This window comes from Falco biarmicus, chromosome 6 (genome assembly GCF_023638135.1).
Source record: "Falco biarmicus isolate bFalBia1 chromosome 6, bFalBia1.pri, whole genome shotgun sequence".
In the NCBI taxonomy this organism is placed as follows: domain Eukaryota; kingdom Metazoa; phylum Chordata; class Aves; order Falconiformes; family Falconidae; genus Falco; species Falco biarmicus.
Window position 1 is genome coordinate 4,867,386 of NC_079293.1, and position 13,540 is coordinate 4,880,925.

At 47.0% G+C, this 13,540-nt stretch overlaps 1 protein-coding gene across 1 annotated transcript in view; it reads left to right on the forward strand.

Annotated features, from left to right (window-relative positions):
* The window catches only part of GABRR2 (gamma-aminobutyric acid type A receptor subunit rho2), a 44,567-nt gene that overhangs the window by 16,846 nt on the left and 14,181 nt on the right, over nucleotides 1-13,540 (forward strand). Inside the window, exons 3-4 of the mRNA XM_056343615.1 lie at nucleotides 8,082-8,149; nucleotides 11,795-12,018. Coding sequence (XP_056199590.1) covers nucleotides 8,082-8,149; nucleotides 11,795-12,018 — 292 coding nt within the window. The remainder of the gene's footprint in view (nucleotides 1-8,081; nucleotides 8,150-11,794; nucleotides 12,019-13,540) is intronic.

A 13,540-nucleotide genomic window follows, 5' to 3' on the forward strand; every position in this document is an offset into this window, starting at 1 on the left:
GCTAAGTGAGTCTTCTCCAAAGGTATACTGTACAGCATCTTTCCTATATGCAGCACCTAAGTCGAATGTGTAATGGTTTTCACTGAAGAGCAGGTCACAAAACAGGGCAGCTTACTGCAGGGGAAAGAGAAGTGAGGGAGAACTCTTGCCACTGATTCTCAAGACACTGGGTTGTGAACTTGGCAAAGGAATAAAGCCATATAAAGTCACAAGCACCTTGACAGGCTGGTTCCCGAGCATCTTTCTAATACCCAAGTTTGATTTAAGGCAAGGACACTGACATGCAGGAATTTACAGAATTAAGATGTTGCTGATGCAGTTTTGGAAGGCGGTACATTTACAGTGAGATGGTCCAAAGATGATCCATCATGTCACATGTAAATTCTATGCAGAAACTGTGGGGTTAATGGATTGCCCAGTAAAAGAGAATGCAGAAGTGCTCCCGTCAGCCTTGGGTTGTGCTTCAGGTCACTTAAGTCCTCTCTCAACATGCAAATGTAAATATCTCCTTCAAAAGGGAAATCTCCTGTTTTCCATTTCCAACTTTTGTACCATCAAATGCTCTAATGAATGTGCGAGTGTCTTGAGTTTTCTTGGAAGCTGCCACTATGCTGTGCCTGGGATGCAAGGGGAATAGTTTATGGGTGGCTTCGTTTCTGTAGGTGGAAGTCTGTGACTGTCCTGGTTTCAGCTGGGACAGAGTTAATTTTCTTCTTAGTAGTTAGTACAGTGCTGTGTTCTGCCTGTGATGTGAGAACGATGTCGCTGTCGATAGGACACGGATGGTTTTAGTTGTTGCTGGGTGATGTTTATACTAAGTCAAGGGCTTTTCAGTTCCTTGGGCCCTGCCAGCCAGAGGGCTGGGGGGGCACAGAAAATTGGGAGGGGACACAGCCAGGACGGGTGACCCAAACCAACCAAAGGGATATTCCATGCCATATGACATCACGCTGAGTATATGAACTGGGGGAAGAAGGAGGAAGCGGGGGACATTCAGCATTACAGTGTTTGTCTTCCCGAGTAACCGTTACGTGTGACGGAGCCCGGCTCTCCTGGGGACGGCTGAGCACCTGCCTGCCCATGGGCAGTGCCGAATGAATTCCTTGTTCTGCTTTGCTTGTGTGCGCGGCTTTTGCTTTACATATTAAATTGTTCTTACCTCAACCCTTGAGTTTTACATTCCTTTCCGATTCTCCTCCCCATCCCTCTGGGTGAGGGGGAGTGAGCGAGCGGCTGCCGGCTGGGGTTAAACCACGACAGCGACTTTTATGAAGTTTTTTAAGAGTCCAGGATTTGCTTTCTGGTTTTATCAGTCCTGCTGAATTAGGATTTGTGTTCTGCAAGATATTGCTGTGGAGGGTGATGGAGATAATGGATGTTGACATGTTTGCTGTTTCTGGAAGAAATGCTTCAGTTGAAGGTTATACAATTTCTCTCTAGACCTTGATCCATAAATACTTGAGCTCATGTTTAATTTGAATAATTCCATGAATTTGGCTGATGCTTTTCAGAGACCTTTAAAGTATGAGCTGAAAAGCCTTGCTGGGCTGCAGTCTTTGAGCAAAGCAGCACAGCTTCCTCTTCTTAGCCAAACCCACAGCATTCACATGGATCTGTTTACCTTCCTGTCCAGCAGTGAACATCCTAGAGAGGAGCCTGAGCTTTGAGATTCCTCCAGTGTTACAGTATTCAGGTCTTTCCCTGCTTGTAATTCTCCAAGCTGATCCCTCAGTACTTCCTCTCTCTGGAGAAAAAATGAATATTGATAAGATGTTGTTTATGACAAGGAAAGGCTAGTTGATGAGGGGTCTTTTTACATTTAATGCTATAATCTAAGTTACTTGTCCTCTGTCTACCTGTTCAGTCAGATACCACCCCAGCTGTTCTATTCCCTGCCCAGTCACACCTTCCTCACCCCCTGCTCCCTCTCAGTAAAGAGGTTTTTTTCTGTTTGCTCATCCCTAGTGGCATTGATGGGGAATTTGGCAAAGCACGGGGAGCCCCAGTGGTTCAACAGTTTAGTTTCCAGAGGGACAAGATTAAAAAGCTAGCCGTTCCTAATTCACTCCAAGGATTAGTGAGACCAAAGATCTCTTGACACCTTCCGGTGACTGACCAACAGCCATTTAATTCAATGGTACGTGCTGTAGCCAAGATGACATTAAGAAACTCAGGGTTAGTTTCTGAGCTTTTTTCTTTACAAGGCTTTTGTTTTGCTTCAGACACTGCATGCATTTACAGTGTTGTTTGCATCAAGTGCCTCTGCAAAACTGCATCTTGGTAGAAGTTTTGAAGAGTGAAGGTCTAAGTGAATATGCATTTATCATTATCAGTTATGCTCATCGCCTAGAGCAGGGCTCGACAATTGTTTGATTGCTGCCACTAGCTCCCAGGCCCTTCACCCACTCTTCCCTGCTTAGCCCCACCTCTTGTCCAAGCCTTCTCCAAAGGGTCTTGGTGTCTCAATGTGCCCTTGTTCCCATTTGTGTGCTTTCTCATTGCCTCAGCCCCAGGTGCTGAATGAGGAGGGGGGAGAAGAGAAAAGCACTGATTGTTCCTGCTGACAGTAGTAGGATTTTGCCCAAGAAAGGCAGAGTAAATATTTCCACTGATAAGTAAGTTTTACGTCTTCATACTGTCTGTATGAAGAACTTCACATTTGAGTCCAGAGATCAAACGATTTCTCCCTTTCTCTATTATACTCACTGTTTTATCACTCCTCAAATTCGTGATTAACTGCAGAAAAGAAAAAAAGTAAAAGCAGTTTCATTGATGTACAGGACACCTAACTCAACCTCAGGCTTCTCTCAAGGGCTTTCCAGCTTGTCCAGCTCTACACTGAACACCCTTTATTTTTGGGTGTAATAAAGCTTCATGGCAGCTCCAGACTGAACCTTAAAGTTTATCCTTGCAGTGAGGTCACTGCTGGTTATCTGGGAGCCGAACTGAGTGTTTGGTGCAGGAGCATGAAAAAAAAGAAAAGAATATGAACATAGTATTTTATCTTCAAGAGCAGATAGGGAAGGAATAGGAAAGAGGGTCAAATACCAACTTGGCAGTGTTCTGTTTGTGGGTTTGTATTTTTGCGTTTGGTTTTCGGTTGTTTGTTGATTTATTTTTTTTTAATCTGTGTTCAGTGTTCAGACAAGCGTGAAAATTGCAGCAGTACATAGACTTTGGATGGGTGTTGATTTCCGGAATCAAAGCTAAATTAAGCATTCCCACCAGAGAGTGTCTCTAGCAGTTTGGAAGCTGCGGGGGCTGCCCAGCATGCGGTGGGCACAGAGATCCTCAGCACCAGGGAGACCCAGCGGGCAGTGCCATGGCTAACTGCTGCCTTCCTCTTCTGGCACAGCCTGACTGCGCTGCGAAGCCATCCTGGCAGAGACCGTGTCTTCTCTGTTAGCGCCATGCCTGCCACGCCACGGCTGCTTGGAAGCGCTGTGGGCACCGCTGTGACGTCAACAGCTGTGTCTGACCTCAGACAATATTAATTACAAATGCTTTCTCTGGCAAGAGCCAGAGGCCGTGCTGAAAGCAGCCCTGTGCCTGCTCTGACTAGGCTGTGTTGGACCACAGGGTGTCTTACCCTGAGCATCGAGCCTCGCTGTAGCAGAGGTCCAAGTTGAGTGTCACAAACATGACCACACTGAAGAGCTATTAGTATTTAAAGGCATTAAGGGAACAGAAAAGTATTTGAATCATTGCCCAAGTTCTTCCTGGCCACCATGTATGACTTCAGGAGGTGCCTGAGCAAAGGAAGTCTAATTGGCCACCAGCAGGGCACTGCCCATCAGCAGGCTGGCATTGTTTCCCTATTGATTATACTGCACATCAAAGTGCTCGTTATCACCACAGATACAGTGCTTTTTACTACCTTGTTTTTAAAAAAACAAGCACGTTTTACTGAGCGGGAGGTATGTCATGTAGAAATTCTTTCTCTTGGCGTTGTTTTTAACTTTGTTTACTCAATGTCCTAAATAATTGTAAAGAGTAGAAGGAAGTGTGGCTCCAAACAAGGTATAAACTCATAGAGTGATTTCAGATTGAAAAGGACTGCCTTAAATACTGTATGTGAGACAAGCGGGGGTATGTAGTAAGGTATAGCATCACTTAATAGGTCAACTGAAAGAACCAGAAGTAACAAAACACCTCCTTAAAAATAGCACTCTATAAGCTAATTTGCTTGTTAGACCTTATCATACTCCACAACTACTCAATTAATGAGGATGAAAGGGAACAGAATACTGCAAAGCCATTGCTGCAATATTTCCACTTAATGAAGCCACCATTTCCTCTGGTCAAACCAGAAGATGACACATCTGTGAGCTGACAGAAGGGCCATGTGGCAGTCACTGTCTGCAGGATGCTGGATTGCGTATTAGGAAGGACACAACTGCCACGGAGGTAAGCAATGTCTCCTCCCGGGACAAGGAGGCAGTCAAAAGAAAGGATGCATGGCAAGGGTTACGAGGAAAAGATATCTGTGATTTTGCCATGGATTTGCCTCTCTTTGATGAGTTACAATGGTCCGAGAAGAAATCTGCTAGCTGGTGAATGGTTGCATCCTGTGGCCTGGTCAGTAGCGACTGAGCACATTTCCTGGCCTGGCAGGCAGGGACTGACTCATGAGGAGGGAGCCGATGCCACCAAAGGCAGATGGCTCTCTGACCTGCCATCCTCCTCCACAGCTCTCACCTCTGGCCCTGGTGGTCAACTCGGTCACCTGGCAGGTCTTTTCCCGGGCTGATTCAAGTCACTGATTTGGAAGAAAATAGTCCAATTGCTGCTGCTGCTGTTGGTTTTGGCTGGGTTTGTTTTCTGTGGTCAGCGAGCCGAACAGTCTTAGAGAAGGTCTCACTGCACTCAGTCTACTCCTTTGTGCAACTTCACCATTTGGTGAAAGTCATTCCCGTGTAATTTGAGGAGGGGGCTGAGGACTGTTCTTGCTTGCTGAACAAGCTCAGCTGTGTTGTAAAGCTGTGTGCAAGAGTTAAAGTCCTCCAGCACTTCCAGCCCTGCTGCTGGGTGTGGTTCATAGAATCATAGAATGGCTTGGGTTGGAAGGGAGATTAAAGATCCTCTAGTTTCAACTCCCTTGCCACGCGCAGGGACACCTTCCACCAGACCAGGTTGCCCAAAGCCCATCCAGCCCGGCCCTGAGCACTCCCAGGGATGGGGCAGCCACAGCTGCTCTGGGCAGCCTGTGCCAGTGCCTCACCACCCTTGTAGTGAAGAATTCCTTCCTAGTATCCAATCTAAAGCCACCCTCTTTCAGTTTAAAGCCATTACCCCTTGTCCCACCACTACATGCCCTTGTAAAAAGTCCCCCCCCAGCTTTCTCGGAGACCCCCTTTAGGTACTGGAAGGCTGCTACGAGGTCTCCCTGGAGCCTTCTTTTCTCCAGGCTGAACAACCCCAACTCTCTCAGCTTGTCTTCACGGGAGAGGTGCTCCAGCCCTCTGATCATCTTCGTGGCCCTCCTCTGGACTCACTCCAACAGGTCCATGTCCTTCTTACGTTGGGAGCTCCACAGCTGGATGCAGATGGGAGTCTCATGAGACCAAAGTAGAGGGGGAGAATGACCTCCTTCAACCTGCTGGTCATGCTTCTTCTTATGCAGCTCAAGATACCGCTGACTTTCTGGGCTGCAAACACACATTGCTGGACCATGTTGAGCTTCTTGTCAATCAACATGCCCAAGTCTTTCTCCTCAGAGCTGCTCTCAGTCCATTCTCCACCCAGCCTGTATTTGTGCTGGGGATTGCCCTGGCCCATGTGCAGGACCTTGCATCTGGCCTCGTAGAACTTTATGAGGTTTGCACAGTGCCACCTCTCAAGCCTGTCAAGGTTGCTCTGGTTCCTTCCCCCCAGCATGCTGACTGCACCACACAGCTTGGTGTCGCTGGTAAACTTGCTGAGGGTGCACACAGACCTAGTGTCCATGTCGCCGACAAATATTAAGCAGTGCCGGTCCCGATACTGAGCCCTGAGGAATGCCGCTCATCTCCAGTCTCCATGTGGTTGTGACAACATGTCTGCATTTCATCAGCAGGTGCAGACTGGGGCTTTGTGGGTTTTCCCAGTTTTGGGGAATACCTGGGAGAAGGGAAACTGAGTACTAATAGGGTAAGAATTTCCTTGACCTCCAGAGATTCCTTATGATACATAAGCAACTGAAAGGGAGCAAGAGGGGCTCATGTCATTGGAGCGAAAAATCTTACCAAAGTCTCTGAGCTCCCAAGAGATGTGACAGTGCTGATTGATTGGAATTTCTCTGCAAGAAAATTTTCTTGCAAGCACCCTTCAGCTTGGACAGACACCATAAGGACATGAATAGGAGCAAGCAAATGTTTGCTGGCATTTTTTTTAATCATGAAGTGCACAGCTATGTGTCTGAATATGACATGCAGGTGTTTGTAAGCATCTAGTAGTCATCTAAAAGTGCTGAGTTAGCCATGTTTCAGCTTTATTGCTGAGGGCATGTCACTTAAATTGGAATTGGTGGTGCTGAGGAGTCTGGTCCTGCTCTACAGGGCTTGCTTCAGGGTGGCTGTACCCAGTACAGCTGCTGATGGATGGCGTGGGTGCAGCAGGCTGGAGCCGTGCGTGAGGAAGGGGAACAGCATCGCCATCAGCATGCTTTGCTGTAATTCGGTGAGACTGGCTTATCAAAGCCCTAGTAAAGTCTGTATCAGGGCCAGTCACAGTAACTTGCTTGTCTCGTGGGCTTTGCAATTACCCTTTCACTACCAAAGCTGAGTTGGTGCTTCTTTCTCCTCCAGCAGCAGCAAACATAAGGCTGTGTTCAAAAGCCCTGAAGGTGCGTGGGAGCCTGTGCGTGCTGCTGCAGGTACAGAAGCAGGGTGGATGACAGCTTGCAAAAGTGCTCTGCTTTCTCACAACAGCATTTCTGCTGCCTTGTTAGGCTTATTACAGTGCATTCAGGGCTTGGATGTAGTCTTGAGGAAGATGCTACTGTAGCTAAATACATGCATGCAGCAGGCCCTGCTGTGCACGGCGCTGTGCAAATATGGGTCTGGATCTACAAAGGGATGGTGGTGCCTCTTGAATACCATCCAGGTGCTAATCAGGTTCAAAATCTAGGTGCTAAAAGTCTTTGCAAACCTTCATGGAAGCCACTATGGCCCTCAGAAAATTCATTTCTGCAGGGCAAGTCCCAGACACGTCTGCAGAGCTGCTACTTCCTTCGCCATGGCCTGGCCCACTGACCGTGCCCAGGCTGGAGATGTGCTCTAGATAGTGACATCGGCGTAAGCCCTGTGAGACCCACTGCCACACACTGAGAGCTCGAGATAACAGTGGATCCACCTGGCCCGCTCCTCAGCAGTCCCTGCTGACCTGCCTCAGTGGGTCGTGCACGTCTCTGTGGGCACTTACCCCCTCGGTGCACCGGAGAAGGGAAAAAGGTGAGAGGACACACTGTGGGGAACTTGAGTAACCTGAGGAGCTTCTGGTCACCAACGAGCAGCAGTCCACAGTGAAATTTTGATACAGGGATTCTAGTAATAGAGGAGTGTGCATTTATTATTGGAGTTTTTCTGCTTATTTACTCTTTGTGACTTCTCTGGTTGATAATTTAAAAACTGCTGTGGAAAACTAGTAATATCATCATGAGTCATAGGAATCAAAATGGTGATGGGCTCTTGAGAGCAAGCCATGTAGCTTGTCATGTTGATAAGAAATGAGAAACCTCCAAGGAAGAGCTGCTCACTGCTTGCAGTTTCCTCTTCTCAGTCCCTTGTTCTTGGAGCTAAATTTGTTCATAAAGGCCTAAAGTTTATGATGGGATGGCTCAATTTTTAAAAACATATGCAGATGTTTCATCCACTCTGCTGGGCAGAGTGTCAACATTGCAGTGCATGCCCAGGAGAAGATAATTCAGTGTTTCAAAAGGGGATTCACGTGGTTATTCACTGGCTCTTTTACTAGCCCCCTCATGAAGGGTCATGGACAGAAAAGTATAACATAAGTTCAGAAATATTTTTCATGCCACCTTATAGCTCTAATTAAATGCAGAAGAACAGGTATTTACATATCTAAATCTCATTTTCCCACAGGCCCTGCAATTCCTGTTGGGGTGGATGTGCAAGTTGAAAGCTTGGACAGTATTTCTGAGGTTGACATGGTATGTAATCCTCTCTTAAGTGTCAGTTATTTCTAATCATAAAAAGTCCCTCCCAGTTGAAACTTGTGGGTTTCAAATTATTGGTCAGATGAAAGCAGTGGCAGCATTTGACAAACTCAGAGGCTCGCATTCAGAACTAAAGACTTGATAATACCTGGTGATCAAAGACTTGTCTCTGTATCTTCAGATAAAGATTAGAAGCATGAAGGAAAAAGGGACCTTAGTGAATAATCAGTACTACGAAGGACCTATCACAGCCAAAATTATGAACATCTGTGTATGATGGTTTGAAGGTATATGGCAAAGTTCACATAAGCCACGCTTGCTGCAAGAGTTTTCTTCCTTAGGGAGCCATTGCATCCATTTGTTTCAAATGCATGATTCTGGGAGGAGCATTAGAAAATTAAGTTGGCAACTTAAATGAAGAGTTTCTCCTGCATCTTAAATGAGGAGTTTCTCCTGCATCTTTGTCACTGGGAGTAACCTCACTGAGGTGAATGAGGGGGAACTGCCAGGGGGAGCCTGAACTGACTCTGCCAAAGTGGAATTTGGTGTGGGGGAATAGTCTTTCAGTCACTGATGACACTGTTCAGGAAATTTGCACCAAGTTCAATTGTGATTCAGTATCTCAATTTTTTTATTAATTAAAAAAGAGGAAGAAATGCATGCAGTTGTTAACCCTCAACAGGTTTCAAAGTGTTCCCAGCAAAAGAAGTGTTTACATCTATTTTCCTGGTTTTTGTGGGGATTTTGAGGGTTTGTTGTTGAGGTTTTTTTACTATAGGGAATGGGGTAAAAACACTGGAAAGAGAAGTGGAAAGGGGAGCATAAAGGAGAAGAGGAAACTTCTTAGTTCCTTCCTCCTTCTGCCTTTTCATTCCTGTTCTTGGGCACCTTCTCTGGTCTGGACAAAACATGAAGACTTAAAGGCAGAGCTTTAGGTTGATTGGTTTTTACTGTGGTGCAGTTACACCTTCATTAAAACCAGGGAGCTTGCCTGCCTGCATATTGAAAGAAAGGGTTTGGGGGGATGCATGCAGTGGCAGCGTAGCGTGTGGGAAGGAGCTGTTTGTGCGGGAAACGGCTGTTGCAAGGAGGCTTGGGGCTCTGATACATCAAGATAATGTCAGTTCCCTCCCTTTGCTGTTGATAGCTCCACAATCCTATTCTCCTAGCATAGGGTAAATACTTTCCACAGCAGCTGCTGTCTTGTATTTGGGGTGGAAAAAAGGTCTCCCAGGTCAGTCTAAGTTACGCTGCTGTGTTTTTTCCAGCAGTCTATCCCAGCATGGGTGTTTGCGGAGAGGGGAGGGGGCAGTAAGCTGTCTGCAAGGCCAGGGGGCCTGGGCTGGCTGTGCCTGAAGCAGGGTGCCTTCCTCGGCTCTCCGTTGCGGGCAGGGCAGAGCTGCAGGCAGGGCTTGCTGCTAACCAGTCTGAAGGGTTACTGGCCCTAGAAATCAGGGACCCTCGGCTGGGTAGCCTTTACTTATCATTGCTTGAGCGGGTACCCAGCGCTCCGAAGAAGCACCAGACTGCATCGTCACCAGCTGGAGCCCACCGTACCTGCAAGACAGCTTGTGTCAATGACAGCAGCCAGGGGCTGTTTAAAGCACACGTGGTTTTAAAACTGGTCCAGTCAGCATGGATGGGCTGCTGCTGCGTGCGCTGGCAGGGCATGCTCTTGAGTATGCCTGGAGCGTGGCATAGACGTGAAATGTGCTGCCAAATGTGAGGCACTTGTGTGTGCTCGTTTGCTGTGTCTCTGGCAGGTGCTAGCATTCTCTGTTTGTTGCAACACTTGTTTCTCAAGGGATTTTCCTGCCCCTGAGTGCTGAAATAAACCACTTTTCTCTCCTTGTAACTAGCGTGTGTGCTGGTCAGAAAGGAACAAGCTGTCAGTGATTGCAAACTGCCTTGTTTGACTCACGCCACCAGAAAACATCCATAAGTTAGATTTTATACTTAGAAGCTGTGACCAGCTGCCACTTTGGTTTCATATTTGCAGCACTTTGTGCCCTGTGTGCTGGCCATTGGAAGCCTCTTTGGAGAGAGAAGGGGGCTGAAGGCGAGAGAAGAGAGGGTTGCTGCCCGATGGGACAGGGCAGAGGGTGGCCTGGAAAGCGGTGTGGCCTTTCTTGTGCTGTCCCTGCAGGCAGTGCCTCCCCTTCCTCTGTGGTGGCTCTAAGTCGTGCTGAGGGTGCCTGGCTGATGCCACATCAGCCCCCGTTTCCCTGTGCTCCGATGATGGAGCTGCCCAGAGGCATTCTGCAGCCTCAGGCTGCCTGGCCCTCCTCTCCCAAGGCCCCGTGTCCCTTTGTCTCATGTCATGGCCTGGGGGCTGCCCCAGGCCATGAGGTGGGCACTGGTGACCCTGAACAGCCAGGCTCTTTTTTACCCCTTTTTTGACTTCTGGTGTAACTGGCACTGACTCCTAAGTAATCACCAGTTATGCCTCTTCCTTGGTTTCCTTTTTCCCAGCACTGGTCAAGCTGATGAACTTGATGGCCAGCCCTGAGGCTGGCTCCTCCAGCCAGGTTGCAGCCTAAGCCATGCCGGTAGCAGCAGGCGCTGGAAGTGTTTCTTTGGGACTGTAGCCATAAGGGGAAAGTGGCCAGCGGCCAGTAGGGAACGGGAGCTGGCAGCATCCCTGGGGGGAGCAGGGACGAAGGCTGGGACCAGTCTGCAAAGGTGGGTACCTGCAGGTGGGTGAGCAGAACTGTCCCTCTGGCAGGTCTCTGCCATGGTCAGGGAGGGAGGTGTCCAGCCAGCAAGGCAAGGGCTGGCACCAACAACTTCTTCGACAAACTCGTGAAAAACTTCATGGTAATGTGTGGCTGCTGCCAGGCAGCCCTTAGAAACAGAGAGTCAGATTAACCAGTGGTTTGTCATCAGCAGAGCAAGATGTGGTGGTGGCGGCGGCTTTAGAAAGCAGTTGCCATGTGGTTAGGAGGAGGTCTTGGCCTGTGTTGCTGCCTGCCCGGGCTTAGCAGCTGCGGCTCCCGTAACCGCTCACTTAATTGGGAATATAAAGAAAACAAGTGTATTTGATCTCTCAACACGAGAGAATAGGTTCAGCACTGAAAGCAGCAGCTGCCAGGTTGGGATCAACAAACAGATGTTTTCCTTTGTGTGACTGAAGCTCCTGCCCCCTCAATGAGCTTAAAGAGAGCTTTATTTAAACACTGGTATGGTAGGAAAAACAGTTCCCTCATTTGGTTGCTGTCTGCAACAATTTAGTTCTTTTGGGGATACATTGCTTAGTGTTTAGACTAACCATTAAGCTAATTTTGAAAGTTTTTCCTCTTGAACATGCTGCTGATACCATAGTTCTTCAAGATCATCTTGCCAGGATTGAAGAACCGTTTCTGTGGGGTGGTGCTTCTCTTGGGGCATATGTATATCCTTTTGGGACTGAACATTACCAGGTGCTGTAATACATGGATTGGTTGTTTATGATTTGTCTTGGCTGAAATTATTTTGTCAGGAAAATCTATTCACACAGAGCATTGGTCCAGGAAAGAAGCAAGACTTGAGAGGGGAGGGATTTCATGTACCTGGTAGGAGTGAGTTTTCTTTCTAGTGTTTCCTAGATGTAGTGGGCAACACTGACAGACCTCTCTTTTGTTCTCTTCCATTTTTGTGAAGGATTTCACTATGACACTGTACTTAAGGCACTACTGGAAGGATGAGCGTCTCTCATTTCCCAGCACCACCAACAAGAGCATGACCTTTGATGGCAGGCTGGTGAAGAAGATCTGGGTCCCCGATGTCTTCTTTGTGCATTCCAAAAGGTCCTTTATTCACGATACCACCACAGACAACATCATGTTGCGAGTGTTCCCTGATGGTCACGTCCTCTACAGCATGAGGTAACAGTGCAGTCCCACTGCTCCTGAGCATCCCCTGGGGCTTTGCTGTCAGTTTTGCTCCTGACATGTCTTTGGTGATGCCAGGACTGCTACTGCCAACCCTGTTACTCCCACTGCTGATGCAGAGCCCTGTTTCCAGCATGTCCAGTAGAAAATGCTTCACAGGAAGCTGCAAGAAACCATGCTGTGGGCAGTAACAGGATAATCTCCTCCCAAGGGGAGCATTTGCCCCAACTCTTTGCATTCAGAGGAGGGCTTAGTCGAGCAGGAATGTTCATCTCAGGGTCAGTGTGTGATTAAACTGAAAGCTGCTGACATACCAGATGGTGACCTCTATAATTATCCTATTTTGCTTCCTGTTTGTCTAGAAAAACTTGGTTATTTTTTTTTGTTGTTGTTGGCATTTGTGTGTTGATGTAAAGGTTTAAGTTTATTGAAGCTGAAATGGCAGTATTAAAGACATCCTATAGTCCCTGGTTTTCTAGCAGATTTGTCAGCTGGAAGAATCCTGAGGCATGTCTGTCATGACCTGAAGGGTTACCCAGCCTGTGGGTGTATGCAGACCGTGACCGTGCGTTTCCAGTTTTCTGTAATACACAAGGACATGGAGGCTTAATCCTCTAAACTTCTCTACCTTATTACAGATTACTGAAAATACCACAAAATCACCACTAGCAAGTAAAATACCACAAAATCACCACTAGCAAGTGTATCTATGATTAACAAAGTGAGTATCTATCTATCTATCTATCTCAGGCTATTAAAAATTACTATAGGTGATCAATAATATAGTATCAATCATATATAATATCAAACATATATAATCACATATATAAAACATATATATAACAACAGCCAATAACAGCAATAACTAATTAGGTATATACTGTTACAGGTTACTACAAACTTAGCATTAGTGGAGCAACTCATCAACAGTATAATAACAGGTATACTTGTGGTAGATTGCTTGTATGATGTATAATACTGGTATCAAGTGATACCACCATCAAGTGAATGAAATCGCCCCATGGGTGGGAGGACAAACAAAAACAACCCCAAAACTGGGCCCAGAGGAGGACTGATGAGACAATAGATTCTCACTTCAGGTCTGCTCTGTGTCACAGAGTCTGCAGCTAGCCAGGTGGCCCCAGGGAGAGTCCGAGAGCTGGCAGAAAGTTCATGCAGTGAATTCAGCCTGTTTAGGAATGGAAAAGTATGTGCAGTATGGCACAGTCTCGGAGAGAAAGGTTTTATTTTGGATAAAAATTGTGCCCTCATATCACAGAGCCATCACACTACCGCTTTGGGCAGCCAGTAGGTGCTGTTGATCTCTATTTTTGATATGTGTCGGCCAGTAGATGTTGATGTTTTCTGTTCTTTCAGATCAATTTTTATTTTCCAGGTTTTCCACCTTTTCAGACAACAAATTGCCTTTACAATCTCTTTTTTTGCACTTACCAGTGGTATCTCAGGATGCCTCCAATTTCTAGGTACCCTGTCTGCACTTCACAGAGCCTGGCCG